This window comes from Vombatus ursinus, unplaced genomic scaffold (assembly GCF_900497805.2).
Source record: "Vombatus ursinus unplaced genomic scaffold, bare-nosed wombat genome assembly UNPS02014163.1, whole genome shotgun sequence".
Taxonomy (NCBI): domain Eukaryota; kingdom Metazoa; phylum Chordata; class Mammalia; order Diprotodontia; family Vombatidae; genus Vombatus; species Vombatus ursinus.
This window is the reverse complement of record NW_020953941.1, coordinates 461,421-479,626: the sequence shown is the minus strand read 5'-3', so window position 1 is coordinate 479,626 and position 18,206 is coordinate 461,421. Positions and strand designations below refer to the sequence as shown.

The following is an 18,206-nucleotide window of genomic DNA, read 5'->3' as shown; positions in this document are numbered from 1 at the left end:
CAGCAAACTGAAAATTAAATATAAATCAATAATATTATGTGACAAAAAAAAGTTAAGTATTCTCACACTTATTTAAGGGAAGCATAGTCTCTACAGGGGTAGGGAACCTGCGGCCTTGAGGCCATGTGTGACCCTCTAGGTCCACAAGTGCAGCCTTTCGACTGAGTCCAAGTTTTACAGAATAAATCCATTTGTTAAAGTTCTGTGAAGTTTGGATTCAATCAAAGGGCTGCACTTGAAGACCTGGATGGCCACACATGGCCTCAAGGCCACAGGTTCCCCACTCCTGTATCTGGGACTATGAAAGGAACAGTCCTTTATATTCTTTCTTGTTTATACCCTATTCAGAGTATTGTGCTCCATCCTAGGTTTCACATGGACCCTGATTGGTCACAGAATGTCCCAAATGGGGCAACCAAGAGAGTTGATGGTTTCTCTATTGTGTTACCTAAAAAGTAATTTAAATAACTTATGATATTTCTCCTAGGGAAGTGATGAACTGAGAGCTGCCTTCAAGTAACTGTAAGCTTCTTGTGGAAGAAGTAGTGCACTTCTTTTATTTAGCTTGAAATCATAGCATAGATGTAGGATTTTGGGGTGGATGTTGCAAACAAATTTTTTCCCAATATGAGGAAAAATTACCAAAAGTTAAAGAGCTATTGAAAAGGAAAGTGAGTTGCCTTTGGAAGGAGATCTTTAAAGAAAGGCTGAATAAATTCCCAGGTATATTTTAGGAGGGATCCTTTTTTCAGACACAAGTTAGAATGGATTTCTTATAATGTTCTTCTAATGTTCCCTTCAGAATTGGCATTTTTAAGGAATGACTAAGCTTACATTCTTTTACAGGCCTAGGGGTGTGTAAAGAAATACAACATATGCTCACGTAAGTAGAACATTAGGTATGATGTGAAGACTCCAAGGAGAAGGTGGCAACTAAGTTGAGCACTGAAGGATTAAGAATTCCTGATATTTGGAAAAGCATTTTTAAGGTTTTCAAAACCATTTACATAGATTACGTTCTTTGCTGCTTCTACCCACTCAGTGAGATAATGGATACAGGTTAATTATTTCAATTTTATGAATGAGGAAATGAAGTCAGAGAGAGTCAAAGTGATTTTTAATAGTAAAAATTGTAATCATAGTACAAAAATAATACAAAATTACAAATAGCAATTTTTACAGGTGGCATTCAAATCTATGTGAGTTATAATGTAAAGTCTCCACACTTTCCATTATACTATATTTCCTTTCAAGAAGGTAGAAGAATTAAATTGGTTTGAATTATTTGAATTGTTTAATGAGCTGCTTTTGCTTTTAGGTAAATTTTATTTGTTTACTCATATGTCTTCAATTTCCTTCATTGGATTTCTCTTTCTCTTGCCATCTCTGTTTTGGTCTGTCTCTGTCTGATTCTCTACCTCTCTATCTCTGTTTCTTCCTGTCTTTGTAACTGTCATGGTCACTTTCTTCTTTGTCTCTGTCCTTGTTACTGTCACTTTCCTTCTGTCTGTGTCTATGTCTATCTTTCTGTTCCATACAGAGTCAATCCTAGCAATTCAAACATCCCCATTTTACCCACTCACCCATTCCCTTACCTGTGGCCTTAGGCATATTGAATTGTTTCCTCTTACTATTTAATCCAAATGTCTAGTGAAGGGACACTTCATGACTAAACCAAGGTTTTGATTCTGATTCTGTTTATTTTTAGCTATGTGATATTAAATAGGTCATTTTTCTTTACCATCACTATTTATCAGAAAATGGGGGACGTGTTAGACTACATGCCAACTATCATTCCTTCTGGTTCTAGATAATGTTTTCAATGATTGTCCTTAATTGAATGTGATATTCTATACAACAATACTTTAACTTTTTTTTCTTTTCCTTTTTGTATTACAAAGATAAAGCTTCTGTCTAAAGGGGTAATAAAGCTAATGGCAAACTGCATTTTGAAAATTATATTAATAAGATAGACCCTTATTTGCAGAAGTTTGAGGAAATTAAAAGGCATTAAATTTCCAAAAGGTAACCCAGCCTTTGCCAGTGTATATGTGTATTTGTGTTTACAATAAAGATTGATCTAATTACAGTGAAAGATATAAGTAGATGAGAAGATGTTTACATTACCCAGGAAATCTTTCTCCATTCATGGTATAATCTAAATGAAAGACATCCTTCATTTATCTGCTTGTTTGTTTGTATGCTTCTTTGTTTATTCCTCATTCTGTCTATATGGTTAGATCAATTTTTAAAGTTTATGATGTAACTTACCCAGAAAGTTCTATAGTGTTCTGAGGTTTGATGCAAGGAATATAATGTCATTCAGAAAAAAAAAAAGAATATGGTTAAGACCTCAGCATCTAAAGGGAATCCCCCTTTCAACTTGGCTTCTCTTCTGATTGTCCTTCAGGACAATGGTGACCAGAACTGGTGAGCATACGTCTCCTTATTTTATGCCTTACTTGATATCAATTCTCAGGGGGTATCTTGGATGTTTTATATATCAAGAAACTTTGTATAGGTTGGATGGATACATGACAGACCCTACTGAGAGAACATTAAGTTAGAATCTTGCTGTACCACTTGAAAAGTTACAACAGTTGACTGGAGGTATACTAGGCACTTAACAAATGCCTGTTGATTTGGATTGTTCTATTTTTTTGAAGTAGTTTGAATTTTATACTTTGCAGTCACCTCTATGATTGCAAAAGAGAATGGCTGTGGCATAACACATGTGAACCTGTCCATTCCCTATGAAGGAAAGTATGAAGGATGTTCTTATTCGAAGTGTAAATTGTTATCAATCACGTTTTTATAGATGGGAAATTAAGCATATAGATCAATAGTTGTTGATATTCTTATATGCACCAAGGTCTTACATATGAAACATATTGTTTCTCTAAATCTTGGCAAGTCACTTAACTTCTCAGTATTCTAGGCAGCTAAGCTCTCTAAGACCATTACTTAAAGCAAAAGTGCTAACATCAACTGACAGAGGAATTCTCTCACTTAGAAGTTCCATGTAGCAATAAGATTATCATTCCTGTACCTATCCTTTGCACAAATATATATGCATATACATATACATATATATACTATTAATTATATATGTTAAATGTAATATTAATAATAGAAACTACATTATACATATTCATACATATATATGTGTATATATATATATATATATGTATATATATTATACCCCAGACATCTTCCTTCTGCAGAAGGAAATGGCAAAACAATCTAGTATCTTTGACAAGAAAACTCCAAATGGGGTCACAAAGAGACAGACACAACTGAAATGATTGAACAACAGTCTTCCTTAGTCTCAGATGTCTTAAAAATTGATGCCTCTTTTCACTTGTAATTGTGTTAATTCTAGCATTCATATGATTCAGGTTTCTTTTTTCCAACTTTTTTCATTATTCTCTTATGTCTGCATCTTTTTTTGGAACATCTAGGAAATAAATATTGGTATCCAAGTATGATTGTTCCATATTCATTGATGGTGGAAAGTTTTTTGTAAATACTGTTGTAGGTATCTTGCCTGCCATGCTGGAAAAAAAATAAACAAATATACAAATTTATTTTAAAAAATAAAAACATTCAAGGACAGTGGATTTGGGTTCCACAAGTTTATGACAGAGAGGTGTGGTGGGGAACATTCTGATATGTCCTTCAATGCTTGAATGATTTGATTTGAGGGAATTGGTGGCTGTGTATGACTTTTATCCAGGGAGTATTGTAAGTTGTGATGAAAGATAGAATATAAAAAGGAGAAAGAGGAAAATATGAAGGAGGATAAGAAAAGGAACAAGAAACAAGGGGAGAAGGAGGAGGAATGAGGGTAATGAGATATTTTCACCCTCAAAAATCAGAAACATGGTGATACATCCAGGAAACAAAAGAGAAGACAGCTCAATCTTTTCCCCAAATCTCATATGAACATTATGCCTTTACCATATCCTCAATTGCTGCAAAGATTGCAAAAAGAAACCACCACTCATATCTCTTACAACTGTCACAGTAAAGATCATTGCTTCTCTTAATTAGTCTCATTTTTCCTCCTTCACCTTGTAGTATTTCTTGATTTTGTGATGATCAGAGGGACCTACTCACTGATTCATTAGTCCACACTTTCCTTTCAGGAATGGAAATAAATTCATCTCAGTCATTTCTTAGTCCATTGTAAAATACTCCTTTGTATATTTTAATGGGTCCAGTTTGGGAGCTGTGGCTGGTTTGTCATGTTTTATGTATTTCATTGTTTTTATTTAGGCATTCATTCTATTTTTTGAAAGCCTATAATTTTTCACTGATTGCTAATTGTCTATGTAAAATGGATCAGGTGAGTGGAAAAAAAGATCTGTTTACTGTTATTTTTTTTCCTAGTTTTCCAAAAAAAATGTATTTGAGTTTTTGACAACCAGCATCATATTCATATTTAATATTTGTTGCATTATCTCTAAAATGATAGCTTTTAGTCATACTTTTTTATTAAAAGTCAGGAATTTCCTTTTTTTTAACCAACTCAATTTAATTATTTTAAGAACCGACTGATATAGGGTGAGTCCTCACCAAAAAAAGATCTTCATGATTTAGAAGTCCATTAAAAGGGACTTTTAAGGTAGTGTCATATCTTTTAAAGTTATATTGCATTTTTAACTTACAGGTATAAATATATTTTAATAGAACGAGAAGGGCTACTGGATAAATATTTAATCTTACAAGAATACCCATCATCTCAATGAAAACAAACTTTTGTATTTTCATTTAAATATATAGAAAAAAACAAAATGTAGAATTAAATTGTATCCTTAATCTGCTAATGAGACTTATTCAAAAACATCTACAAACTCGGTGTTTTTACTGATTTGTTATATACGGTTTAATTTCAAATGAACTAGAATTCTTTTAAGAAAATGGAAAAAAAACCCTCACTCTTTACTAAGAATGGAAATGATTATTTTTTAAAGTCAAGAAGTCATGAATGAAAATCAGCAATCTTAGTTTCTGTACCTTTATATCTGGATTGGTGCCTAGTATAATATTTTCACACAGCTCTAAATTAATAATTCCTCCAATGATATGGAATGGGAAAGATTAAAGAAAAGGATAATCTATTATAATGTTCATTTGTCATGCAAATTATTATCCCACGTCTAGATGTTTAACACTGTCAAAAATAATAATATAGCCTAAGGAATCAGCAAAGGCAGCCTATAGAAGGACTGTGAAGTAATCACTTTTCTCTTATTTTTTTAATTCCTTCCCATTTCTTCTCTACAATTCTCAGTTACAATCTTCTTATACTTCAAGGCCCTTGACACACTACCTTGGCCTATTTGCTTATCTACATTAATTACACTTCTTATCTTAAGTACCTGTATTTGTATTGTCTATCCCCAGTGCCTCCACGCTTCCCTTTTTTTTATCTCTACCTCCTAGCTTCCCTGGCTTCCTTGTAGACAAACTCAAATTCTATCTTCTGGAGAGCTTTCCTGGTTCCCAGTTAACTACACGTAGTACCTGCTCATTCAGATTGATTTCTTTGGACACTGTACTTTAAAAGGATGTACATAATCTAGATCTACAATAAATTCATGTTATTTTTTGTTTTTACTTGGAATTTATTCTCCCTTGACAGTAGGAAGAAGGTTTGGGTTTTTCAATTTCTTTTTATCCTCTGTATTTATCACAGTGCTTGGCTCCTATCAAGTGCTCAATACTTGCTTAGTGATTGACTGCCTGTCTGCACTTTAAGGGAAAGCTGCATGGTATGATGGGAAGTGTACTGGATTTGTGAGTTAAGAGAGAGACAAGGAGAGAGAGAGAAGAGAAAAAGAAACATAGACAGAGAGACAAAGACAGAGTCAGAGAGTGAGATAGAGAGAAAGACAGACAGAAACCAAGAGAGAGATAGACAGAGAGACAGAGACACACTGAGAGATCGAAATCTATTAAGTCCTTAGTACAAGCCAAACACTGTATAAGGTGCTGGGGATACAAACATAAGAAAACAAGATGATCTGTTCTCTCAGTGAGTTGACATTCTAATCAATTAATATAATTCCTATAGGGATCAGAGGAATGGTTGTTGCTCATGAGCAAGGTTGTTTCCAAGGTGCTGTAGCTAACAAGAGAGTTTCAAACTGTTCTACAACATTTCGCCAAATCAGGTAATCTTCCTAGGTCTTAGTTTCTTTATCTAGAAAGTCTAACAACGATTCAAACTTTAAATATTTTGAAATTGATTATGCCACCTTCCTGTCAACTTGCAGTTCTATGACTGCACTCATAAGTGTTTTAACCTTTCCAGATCAAAATAGGCCACATTAACTACCACTTTCTTAAAAATGTGTTATTATCTCCTTTGAGAATGTCTGCTCTCTAAAGATAAAGATATTATTTTTTTATTTGCATTAACAACCTTTAGCACAATGCTTGGTGTATTGGAAGAGCTTAGTACTTTTTTCATCAATAAATTCATTCATTTTAAATATCACCTTGCATTTCACCTTCTGAGAATTCTGAATGTATATGTATATATATATATATATATGCATGTGTGTATACACACATAGCAAAATAAGACACTTTTAAAATACACAGTACCGTGTCCCTAATTTTCTAATGGGTAGTAAAACCAAGATATAATTTTTAAAATGCCATTTATTAAGGACCTACTATATGCAAGTACAATATGAGCTTTCAGTGAGAGGCATAAGAATCTATTTAAGATAGTTCCTGTGGACCTTTCAGATGAAAGAATCTAGTACAGCATATGTATGGATGTATGTATATATATTTATATATATGCAAATTTATGTATATTTATAAATAAATATATACATATATGATAATACTATGTACAGAATGGATTAACTTTTTTTTTCTGTTTGATCTCAGAGGGCAGAACGAGGAATAATGAATGAATGTCATAAGGAGGTAAATTTAAGTTTTATGTGGAGAGGAAAAATAACTTCCAAAATGGAATGGACTTTACCAAGCGTTGGTGAATCTCTAATCTCTGCCATTCTCTCCCTTTTTTTTATTTTGGAAAACACAGATTTCTCATAAAATATATTATGTTAACAAAATGAGTTCATTGTTACTTCAAGTAAATTAATAAGTATCTTAAATATCATTAGTTTAAATTTCTAAACAGTAAATATTTGTTGAGCTAACTACATAAATGAAATAACTCTGGGGTCCTAAATATTTTTTTTTAAGTTGAAAGGAATCTGAAAACTGAAAAAGTTGAGACCTGTGGTATTAACCAAAAAATAACTACTTTGTAGAATGTGATAATCCATCAAAATGGAGATATAACATACTTTGATAGGAGTAGAGAAATTAAGATAATTTCATATCTGAGAATCAAGGATGCCTTGAAGGAGAAGGACTTTATTTGAAGGGGAAGGATAATTTTCAAAGATGTAAATCATCAGTGAGGACATTTCAGGAGTTGAGAACTATGTCAATAAATGATGGAAGAGAAGAAAAAAATGATGATTATGTGAGCTCTCCACTTTGGCTAGAACATTAACTATGTTTCAGAGTCCTGGGCTTTAAAGTTGGAAAGTTAAGAGTGGTGGCAGATTGTGGGAGGTCTTAAGTAAGGAATTACTTGCACTTTCTCAATAAGCAATTTGGAGCAACAGGAGGGTTTTGAGAAGAGGAGTGATGTAGGGATTCTTTAATAGCTTCCTTTCTCTCACCTTCACTTAAGGATTAGGTGCTTTAAGGAAATTTGACCCTGGGGTCAAGGTGTTCTCAGAGTCAACACTACTTAAATGATAACTTAAACACACTTACTACTGCATTCACATGCAATTGCCAGTTGCTAGAACTAGCTAAAAGCAAAGAAATTTACTGGTATGAAAGAGAGAAAAATATATATTTTTTTAAATATGGAACACTCTCCAATAAATATATATTACATCAGTGGTAGAGTGGGTATGCATTTAGAATACACTGGTTGAGTAGCACCCTCATGAAAAGGCACCTCGTAACTATAGCATTATTGGGACTAATTGTAACAAAATCAATGAATTTGACATTTGGTAGAGACCTCAACAACCCTTGATATATTTTTGAAATATATAGGGAAAATATAGAAAAGGAAGACATATTTGAATTTAACATATTATATCACAACATTTTTGAGTTCAAACATAACCTCAGATACTTACTAGCTATGTGATACTAGACAAGTCACTGAATCTCTATCAGTCTCAGTTCCCTCAACTAGAACAGTACCTATCTCTCAGTTTTGTTTTATTTTGTTTTGTTTTTATGACCATAAAATGAAAGAATATTTTAAAGGAGTATCTAAACATTAAAGAGTTATATAATTGATAGCTATAATAGTTGAGAAATGTTGAGAAATAGTTGAGAAAAGTTTCCTTGAAAATGTTCATTCGCTTGAAGGCCTCTCTTTCTCTGTCTCTGTCTTTGTCTCTCTCTCTCTCTCTCTCTCTCTCTCTCTCTCTCTCTCTCTCTCTTTCTCTCTTTCTCTCTCTCTCTGTCTCTGTCTCTCTCTCCTCCCCCTTCTTGTCCTCCCTCACCCCCTTTTCAGATTGCTCTAATTTTTAAGGAGTAGTTTTTTTCCTCTGATTCCAAGTGAACAAGTGAACATTTGCTTCTTTAGATCCTTTACCTATAGTTCTTTGTTCTATACTGGGAAAAATAGAAATCTCTTCCAAATAACATCTCTTCATATAATTGAAGCCATCATGTCCACCTTGGGTCTTTTCTTTTTCAAGTCTTTTATGTTCTGTTGCTTTGCTTGGTCCTCATGTGACTTAGAATAAGGCTTTCCAACCATAATGGTAGCCCTGCTCTCACCATTCTTCAACTTATCCTTTTTTTAATTTTTTTAAGGCAATTGGGGTTAAGTGACTTGCCCAGGGTCACACAGCTAGTAAGTGTCAAGTGTTTGGACTGAGACTGTATTTGAACTCAGGTCCTCTTGACTTCAGTTCCGATGCTCTATCCACTGTCAATATCCTTTTTAAACCTTGGAACTAAGATTTGGACACTGTAGATGAGTACTGACAAAAGCAGGATACACTGAAATTAATCTTTTCATGTTTCTGGCAACTCTACCTATATTGACACAGCCTAAAACTGCAACAAGGTTATGAATGGAACATCAAAATGACTCATGTTAAGCTTATGGGCTAGTAAAATCCAAAAAATATTTTATTCAAACCATCTGAACTAACCACTTATTTTTATTTTGCATTTATTAATTTGATGTTTTGTACCTAAGTGCTAGAATTTACATTTATCCTTAATGAATTTCAACTTAGTCAATGTAGCCCAATGTTCAAATCTAATGGAACAATATCAAAATGTAATTAGGAAATATTTAATAAAATAAATTTTAAAATTCAATATACAGTAAGACTCTATGTTGTGAGGACTGTTCCCCACCTCTACCCCCACAAGTCACGTGGGGATGTCATTGTGTGGTTCAAAGGGAAACAGAATAGGCATTTCTAGCCTTTTCTTCCCACCACCCTTCTTCAAGGGAGACTTTCATTTCTGCCAGGAGGGGAAAGAACTGACAAATGCTACAGAACTTCAGGAGTAAGGGAAATAATTGGTGACACATTCACCTCCAGGGTTGGGAACCTTTAAGTAACATTTTTTTTAATGTGACCATGCCTCCCTTGGTATTGGCTTCATTGGCTCAGCTACAAGGAAAAAAATAAAGAAAAAAAATTTGTATGTTTTCTGTCTCCATCTGCACCATCTAATCGATAGACTCCTACAATTATATGAAACTCCCAGATGCAGTTCTAAAATTCTAAATGGGAGTATGACTTGGTAGTGCATATAGTTGGTAGGCATTGCGACTGGTCAGCAAAATGTACCTGATACCTGCTAAATATACCTGACAGGAGCCATAAAGGAAAATGAAAAAATGATGTCCCTCTGCACCAATTTTTTTTCACTGTGTTGTAAATCTACAGGTTGATAGACTGCCTTGAAATGCCTTTGGGAGTCTATCCCCTGATGCCCACACATACCTTGAAAATCAAAGCATGCTAGATAAAGATTCCTAGAAGTTTCTTTCATTGCAAGCTTTGATGTGGAGTCCAAATGTTTGGGCACCTATTTGTGCTTCTCTGGACTCCTATCTCAGAGAAAAATCATATTTCTTGGCCCTAAGTCTCCCTTGACACCTTCCAGTGAATGAACATCACCCAGAAGAAGACCTCTTCCTCTTCCAGGTGACGAAAGAACCATTCAATGCAGTACATGTACATCATGCAACTCCTTTTTTAAGACACCATCTAAATAGATAACTGTTAGGAAAGAAGGGCCAGGCAGCAGTATAGGCTTCATGACAATTTTTTTTTTTTTAATGAGAGGACATCCTGAATGAATCATCCTTGTCATCTAGAGTAATGTGAGTCCATCTCTACGTACATAAACTTTTCACTGCTTTTGGTCCTATACTAGTTGCCATGCTATATATGAGGCTGCTTACTTTAGAACATATTTAGCAGTTTTTTTTTATATATTCATTTAAAATTCCTTCAATATGGACATAATTAAGAGAAGAAAAGGATTGAAACTTTTGTAGAGACTTGACTATGTGACCTCCACACTTGTGGAGGCTTAGATCAGTCAAGGATTGGGAAAGGCTTCTTAGCGGGTGGTGGGATTTTTAGCTGGGATGTGAACAAAAATCATGCACTAACCATGGCTCTCTCAAAATTTGGGGCAATGAAATATTTAAGATTCAAGAGTGCAGGGGCAGCTAGGATTTTTAGCTGGAATGTGAAGAAAAATCATGCACTAATTGTGACTCTCTCAAAATTTGGGGCAATGAAACATTTAAGATTCAAGCACCAATAATATAAAAGTAACTATATCCCACAGTATTGAGAAAAATTAATATTATATCATAATAATGAATGATTATTAATTTATGATCTATCCTTTTCTTCCAATTTCTGTGAAAATGCAACTCCTGTAGGGTCAGTCAGTCTCTGAAGGGCACGACTGACTGATAAGGTCACTCCTAGCCCCCAAATCACATGTTCATTAACTAAGTTGGATGGGAATGAAAGCACAAGTAAATTCTGTCAGGAAGTATCAATGCTTCTCAAAAATACAGAATCAGTTCAATTGAATTAATTTATCTTTGCCAAGTGGCCTTTGGTCAACTTCTTTACCACCTTTTCTAAGAAGCTATTGGGTCCTAGCTTGCTTTCTTCTTGTGTGAGAAAATACAGTATTTCTCTATATCCCTTAGCCAATTTCCACTTTCCAGCAAAGTAGAAAAAATCATTCACTGAATGCCATAGTTGGAAGGTTCTTTGAGGAGACCTAACATGTTTATATGTATATATATATATATATATATATATGTACATATATGTGTGTGTGTGTGTGTGTTTGATTTCTCTATTTTGCTTTATCTCTTTTACTGTGTTTCTCTTTCTGCCTCTGTTCTCTGTCTCTCTGTCTCTCTGAATCTTTCTCTCTCTTACTCACTCTCTCTCTCTTCCTCTCAGTCTTTCTATTAATCTCTGCTCTCTGTCTGTCTTTAATCCTCTCTTTTTCTCTACTTGTCTGCCTTTTCCCTTCCCTCTCTCTCTTTCTCTCTTTTCTCTTTGCCTCTGCCACCCCTTCTTTGTTTCTCTATCTCTCTTTCTTTGTCTGTCTCTTTAATATAACCTGTTAAACATGGTAGGCTTGCATTCAAAGGAACTAGGTTAAACCTGTGTTTTTCTACTTCATAGTTGTGGGAACTTAGACAATACTTCACCATTTGGAGCCTCAACTTTCTCATCTGCAAAATGAGGGAAGCCATATAAGATTTCCCCTGAGGTTCCTTCCAACCTTGACTTCTCCATCTCTTTCCCATTAATTAGTTACAATTCTTCATTTACTGACCATTTAGTTCACGGGAGCTTTGGATGAACCCACATAGAGGCAAGTGATAGGACATAATATGAAAAATGCACAACAGTAATCTAGACTCAGTATCTCAAATTATCTATATTAAGTTAACTGCAGCCACAGTAAACTCACCCATCAGAATCAGTCCCAGGTGTCTGTAATCTTCTGTGGTCTACAGTACCTAGGAATAGAAACAGGCTCTCCTAGACCACCAGGACTGGAAATGTTGGTCTCTGTGTTGTGGCTCCAATTTTTTGATTATGAAATTGCTTGTTAGAAAGATCTTTGCGGTTCTTCTCCCCCCGCCAAAAAAATTACAGCATGGAATCTAAAATTTTATTAACTAAAGTAGGATAATATAAGATGATGCAAATGAAGATCGAATTCTTGCGGATCCTGGCAAGCTTGAAATACCAAAGTCTGAAATCAATGATTCAATATGTCATTTACCTAAGGGACAACCAAAGTAAGAATAGAAGGCAGGGAAATAAACAGAAGAGTACAAAAAGAAAGAGAGGGAGGAAGAGAGACCCTTACATGTAAAAGAATGGGAGTAACACAGATACACCTAGTACACAAGAGATTGACAAAAATGTGAGAAAGTATGGACTGATGGAGAGCAAAGATACAACACATCATTTCATTCTGCTCCACAAATCCAGCCTAACCAGATATCCTTACCAATACTTCAGCTTCACTTGTTCCCAAAGCTTAAATATATCCATATCGCACTCCAAGTCTATGATTTAGAAAAAAAAAAGTCCCCACATTGTTTTATAAGATTTTTGTAAAATTCTTTTCAATTTATTGTCGAGTCATTCAATTTCTGAGCTCAACTTCACATGACACTTGCATATGTTTGTCAGTTCTTTGTTTTATGTTTTGTCTTCCTTCCTCCTTGTGTTAATTATTTAATGCCTAAGGTACCTATAATGAGTCATGGACTGTTAATTGATTGTGGGAGGGAGGCAGGCATAGGAAAAAGGTAAAAATTATTTGTTACTATACTTTAAAAATATTTTTCCACCTATTTATATTTGATATTGAAAAGGCATTCTCAAATCATTTTAGGATATCTTTCATCATATTGACTTTTAATAGTTTAATATTCAATTTTCTGCTAAACAATATTGTATTATGTCTTCTGTCTATTTAATAATTTAGAATAAATATATAGTATTTATTTGTCTTCCTTATTTTTCTTTACTAAATCAGTGTATGAACTTTGGTTTTTTCATGATTAATACTACATAATCAACAGGTTTTGCTATTAAGTTAACAGCCTAATGGAGTAATATAAAAATCTTAGGGATTTTTTAAATTGTCACAAATTTTAAAGATTATGATTTTTTTTTAAACTGCATACATAAAGGGATTTTAGTAGCATAGGCAAGGATACTGGTTGAGTTACTAAATTTTCAAAGAATTTCTAGGACCTAGGTGAAAAAAAATATATTCTTTGATTTTCCCAAATGTAAATGTGTAGAATTATTCACTCTAATAATGCCTTGTATATTTGAATAATCTGGGGATAAACTTTACATCTACCATGATGCTGGTGATAATTTATCCTATTCTCTGTGTTTTCAGAAGAATTAGAATTCTCCTAGATATTTATAAAATATTTGAAGCACATGGAAAATCAGAACAATGTCACAGAATTTGTTCTCTTGGGATTCTTCATGAACCAGGACCTCAAAATGATATCTTTTGTAATCATCTTGTTCTGCTATTTTGCAATTTTCCTGGGGAACATTAGCATCTTTATCACCATTGCATGCTGCCATCTGATCCAGCAACCCATGTACTATTTTCTATGTCATTTGTCCATAATGGATCTAGCATATACATCCACCATAGTCCCTCGGCTCATCAGGGACTTAATTGCTAAAGAAAAAATCATATCCTTTATTAGTTGTATGACTCAGCTCTTTACTGCTCACTTCCTGGTTGCTATTGAGATGTTTATCTTGGTGTCTATGGCCTTTGATCGCTATGTTGCCATTTGTAAACCCTTACACTACATCACCATAGTGAATCGACAGAGATGTAACACAATGATCCTGATGGCCTGGGGGGTGGCCTTTTGGCATGCCATTGCTCAGATGCTCATGGTAGCTAGGTTACCATTTTGTGGCCCTAATCAAATAGATCACTATTTATGTGATGTCAAACCTCTCTTAAAACTTGTCTGTGCAGACACACATATTGCTAATATCTTAGTTATAGCTAATTCTGGGATGGTTGTGTTAACTACTTTTCTTGTCTTGGTGGCATCTTACATTGTCATATTATACAATCTTAGAAAGCACTCATCAGAAGGTCGGCGCAAAGCCCTTTCCACTTGTGGTTCCCATGTCATGGTTGTTGTTCTGTTTTTTGTGCCCTGCATTTCCACGTATATTGGACCTCCCAGTGCCATCAAAAATGATAAGGAGATTTCCATGTTTTACACTGTCATTGGACCCATGCTGAACCCTCTCATCTACACACTGAGAAATACAGAGATGAAGAACGCCATGCAGAAGATATGGTCAACCCAAATGTCATTGTTATTTAAATAAAAACATGGGTTTTCATTTTATTGGTTTCCCACTTTATGCCCTTGATGTAGAAATGGTAATTGTGCCACCAAACGCACCTTAATGTGTATTCTTTAAAAAAAATACATCAAGTTCAAGGTGAAAACCAGGGACACATCCTCATGAAAACTTTGTATAACTGTTGGTGTTTGGCAACAGGCTTTGTACAATTTAGTTACTTCACATATAATATACTATGAAAAGAATTAACAGAAAGAATAATCTATCTTTTTTCTTCTCTTTCATGACTCATCCCAAATCCAGAATATGTTCCTCTTCAAAGAATGACAAAGAAATGAGCTGTGATGTAGGGACAGGCTCTGTCTCAACTGTGAAGAAATCAAAGTTTTTCTTTGATAGTTAAGTACTTCAGCCAAATCCACAAGTATTGTGTCAGGCAGTGTGCAAAGCACTTGAGATACAAATACAAGTAAAAAGAAAGACAGTGCTTGCCCTCAAGGAACTTATACTCTAATGATGAAACACAACATGTAAAAGAGTGCTGACAATTTGGGAAGAGAAGACATGGGAGAACTAGGTCTATCTAGAGGGGCATGGCAGGAAAGGAATTCCAAACAGTAAAGAGCAGAGCCTATTGAGGAGTGATGGAATGAAAATGTCTAGACTGGATATTTCTTTAAAAGGGATGTTGAAATAAGTACTGACCAATTGGAGGAAGGAATTCTATAAGGCAGTAGACCTCTTCAAGGATGAGAAACCAAAGAATGGTGGAAAAATACATAAATATAGAGAGAAAGGAGAAGACTTAGGAAAGAAATGACACTTTCCAATTTACTCTCCCTTGTTTTCAGCTGATGTCTTTGAAGAAAAGAAATTCAAGAGATAGGTTCCTGTGTTCCTTTTTGGCTCTCAGTTTTATGGAAATCTATCCTTTCAAAAGAAACTTCCTACATTGAAAAAATGTCATTAGAACTTAGAGAGCCCTAATTTCCATATAAAAAATGAATGGTCTGGGACAGCTAGGTGGTGCAGTGGTAGAACACAGGCCCTGTATTCAGGAGGATCACAGTTCAAATCTTCCCTCAGACATATAACAGTTACTAGTTGTGTGACCCTGGGCAAGTCACTTAACACCATTGCCTAGACAAAGAAAAAAAAATGTCCAAAGTCAACAAGACTGCATAATGGAATCAGAAATAACTGAGTTAAAATCCTAGTATAGACATTTATTAGCTATGTGAGTCTATGCAAGTAATTTAACTTCATCATCATCATCATCACCTGCTAAGAAATATCAATTCAGGCACTCATAAGGTGAGTCTAAGAAAAGTAACTCATCTGATGAGCTACAAGTTGGAGTTACAAATTCTTGTACTATCACCAATGTTACCCACACACACACACACACACACACACACACACACACACCTGGAGACAAACCAAATATGAAATGAAAGGTAATAGGTGGTCCTGACCCCACTCTTTTTTCTTCCACAATAGAAATTACTCATTGAAAATCATGAGTATGCACAGAGAAAAAATTCTAAACAAAATGTGCCTCACTTCTTGTCCTTTAATCACCGTTTGTAGAAAATATGAAGCAATGATATGAAAAGGCAGAACAACAATCACAACATTGCTTCTACTGCTTGAATACTGTGGTTATACCTAGAGTAGCAGTAATTAAATACTGGTCAAGGTTCCTCTCATGCCAAGGCATGCCTGCTCTTTTTCTGCATGCATTATTCTACTGTGGGGCTTTCCCTACTGTATGTAAAAAACAGTATGTTCTTTGAGGTCAAGGAATTCATAACAAGAGGCAGAAAAGAAAAGGGGACCTCTACATTCTGCAAGTACTTCTTAACTTCTTAGAGAGTAGATTGGTTGACTCATTTACCTCAAATCAAGTTAATCTGGATCAATAAGAATGTCTCCATCTTTATATGGGTCAACACCCTTTGGAGTTGTTTAGGCTGTTCCTTATTCATTCTACCAAAGATGACTAAGGTTATGTGCATATAGGAAATTAAGTGAGAGATCTTTCTTATTTAGGTAATTTTTTTTTCTTCTCCTAACCATTTTTCCATAATCTTCTACCATAAAAAATGGAAGTAGAAGTGAGTCTGGAGTGAATTGATATGTGAGCAGTATTCATTACTGGCCTCACAGGAGTCTATAGTTGGGAGAATTGTGAGCTAAGTCTAGAAAGGAAGGAGCATGCTGGATTGCAAGAGTTCTGGAACATTTTGGATTTTGAACTTTGCTAAGTAGGTGATAAGGATCCATTGAAGCACTTTAACCAAAGGGTGATACAATAATATTAGAACAGAAGAGGCACTCCTTTGAAAATGAATAGGAGATTACAGGGATAAGGGAAGAGAAAAGTCTACAGAGACCAGAGATGTGTTAAGATGCTATTGTAATATTCCAAATGTAGTGTAAATAGTGCCAATGCTCTAATGGTATCAGTAACAATAAAAGGTAATGAATTCACAAGTATTATAAAGATAGCATATACATCACTAAGTTATTGATTGGATGTGGGAAGTATGAGAGAAACATCAGCAAGTAGCACCAATATTTCAAGTATAATTGAGTGAATTTTATTGACCAAGACTAAATAATAAGAAAGAAGGTCTTTGGGATGGAATAATTGGGATGCTTTGTTTTGGACACGTTGACCATGAGATACCAAAAGGATATCAAAGGGGAAATTCTAAATATGCCATTGAAAGTCTAGCTCTGATATACAGGACATAGGATGAGATTGGTAAGAGTTTATACTACCTGTCAGCAAAGAAATGATATTGGAAACCAAGATAGGAGATTCTATTGCCAAAGAAGACTGTAAAGGGAAGAGAACAAAAAATCAACTTTGGAAAGTCCAACATTAAGGGAGACAGAAAGCAGAAGGAGATCCAAACCTATGAACAGATGAAAGTCAAAGCTGAGAGTAAGCAGTTCAACATTGCTGAGTCCTGAGTACAGTATGCACTTACTCAGTCAACTGGCATTGTACTAAGGGCTTCTTACATGCTAGGCAATTTGTTAAGCATTGGTGATAGAAAGGAAGGCAGAAAAAAATCATTCATCTCAAAAAAATCACATCCTAATCAGGGAAATAACATGAAAATAACTTGGTAAAAAAAGATATATAGAGAATAAATTGGAGCTAGTGTCAGATAAAATGCACTAATACTATGGAGGCCTGGGAAAGGCTTGTTGCAGAAAGTGGAAATTTAGATAAAACTCTAATGAGTCCAGAACATCTAGGAGGCAGAGATGAGGAGGGAGAGAGTTCTAGGCATGAGTGACTGCAATTTCTCCATGTTGATGGTTCTATGTGAAGAACAGAAAAGTAGACAGTGTTCCTGGATCATGGAGTATTTCGAAGGGAGTATAGTGTAAGAAGACTGAGAAGGGAGGAATGCTCCAGGTTTAAAAATCTGAAAGATTATGTTTCTTTGTAAAGAATGAAAGAGATCCAATTAAAATTTATTGAATAGGGAGGTGACATGATCAAACATGTGTTTTAGGAAAATTGATTTGGCAGATGATAGGAAGGTGAGTTGGAGTAGAATAAGATTTATGTCCAAAAGAATGACAACAATGTTGTTTCAGAGTGAGAGAGAGAGAGCGAGAGAGAGAGAGAGAGACAGAGACAGAGACAGAGCGCTACTTGCCATCCTAATTAGTTACAATGACCACGAAAAACACAGCTTTCTTGCAGTTGAGAAA

General features: G+C 34.8%; 1 protein-coding gene across 1 annotated transcript; it reads left to right on the top strand.

The window, feature by feature from the left end:
• The first annotated feature begins 13,559 nt into the window (after nt 1–13,559).
• LOC114040968 (olfactory receptor 4P4-like) lies at nt 13,560–14,489 on the top strand. Its single transcript, XM_027859199.1, has one exon. The coding sequence runs from the start codon at nt 13,560–13,562 to the stop codon at nt 14,487–14,489; it is 930 nt and encodes a 309-aa protein (XP_027715000.1).
• The last annotated feature ends 3,717 nt before the right edge of the window (nt 14,490–18,206 follow it).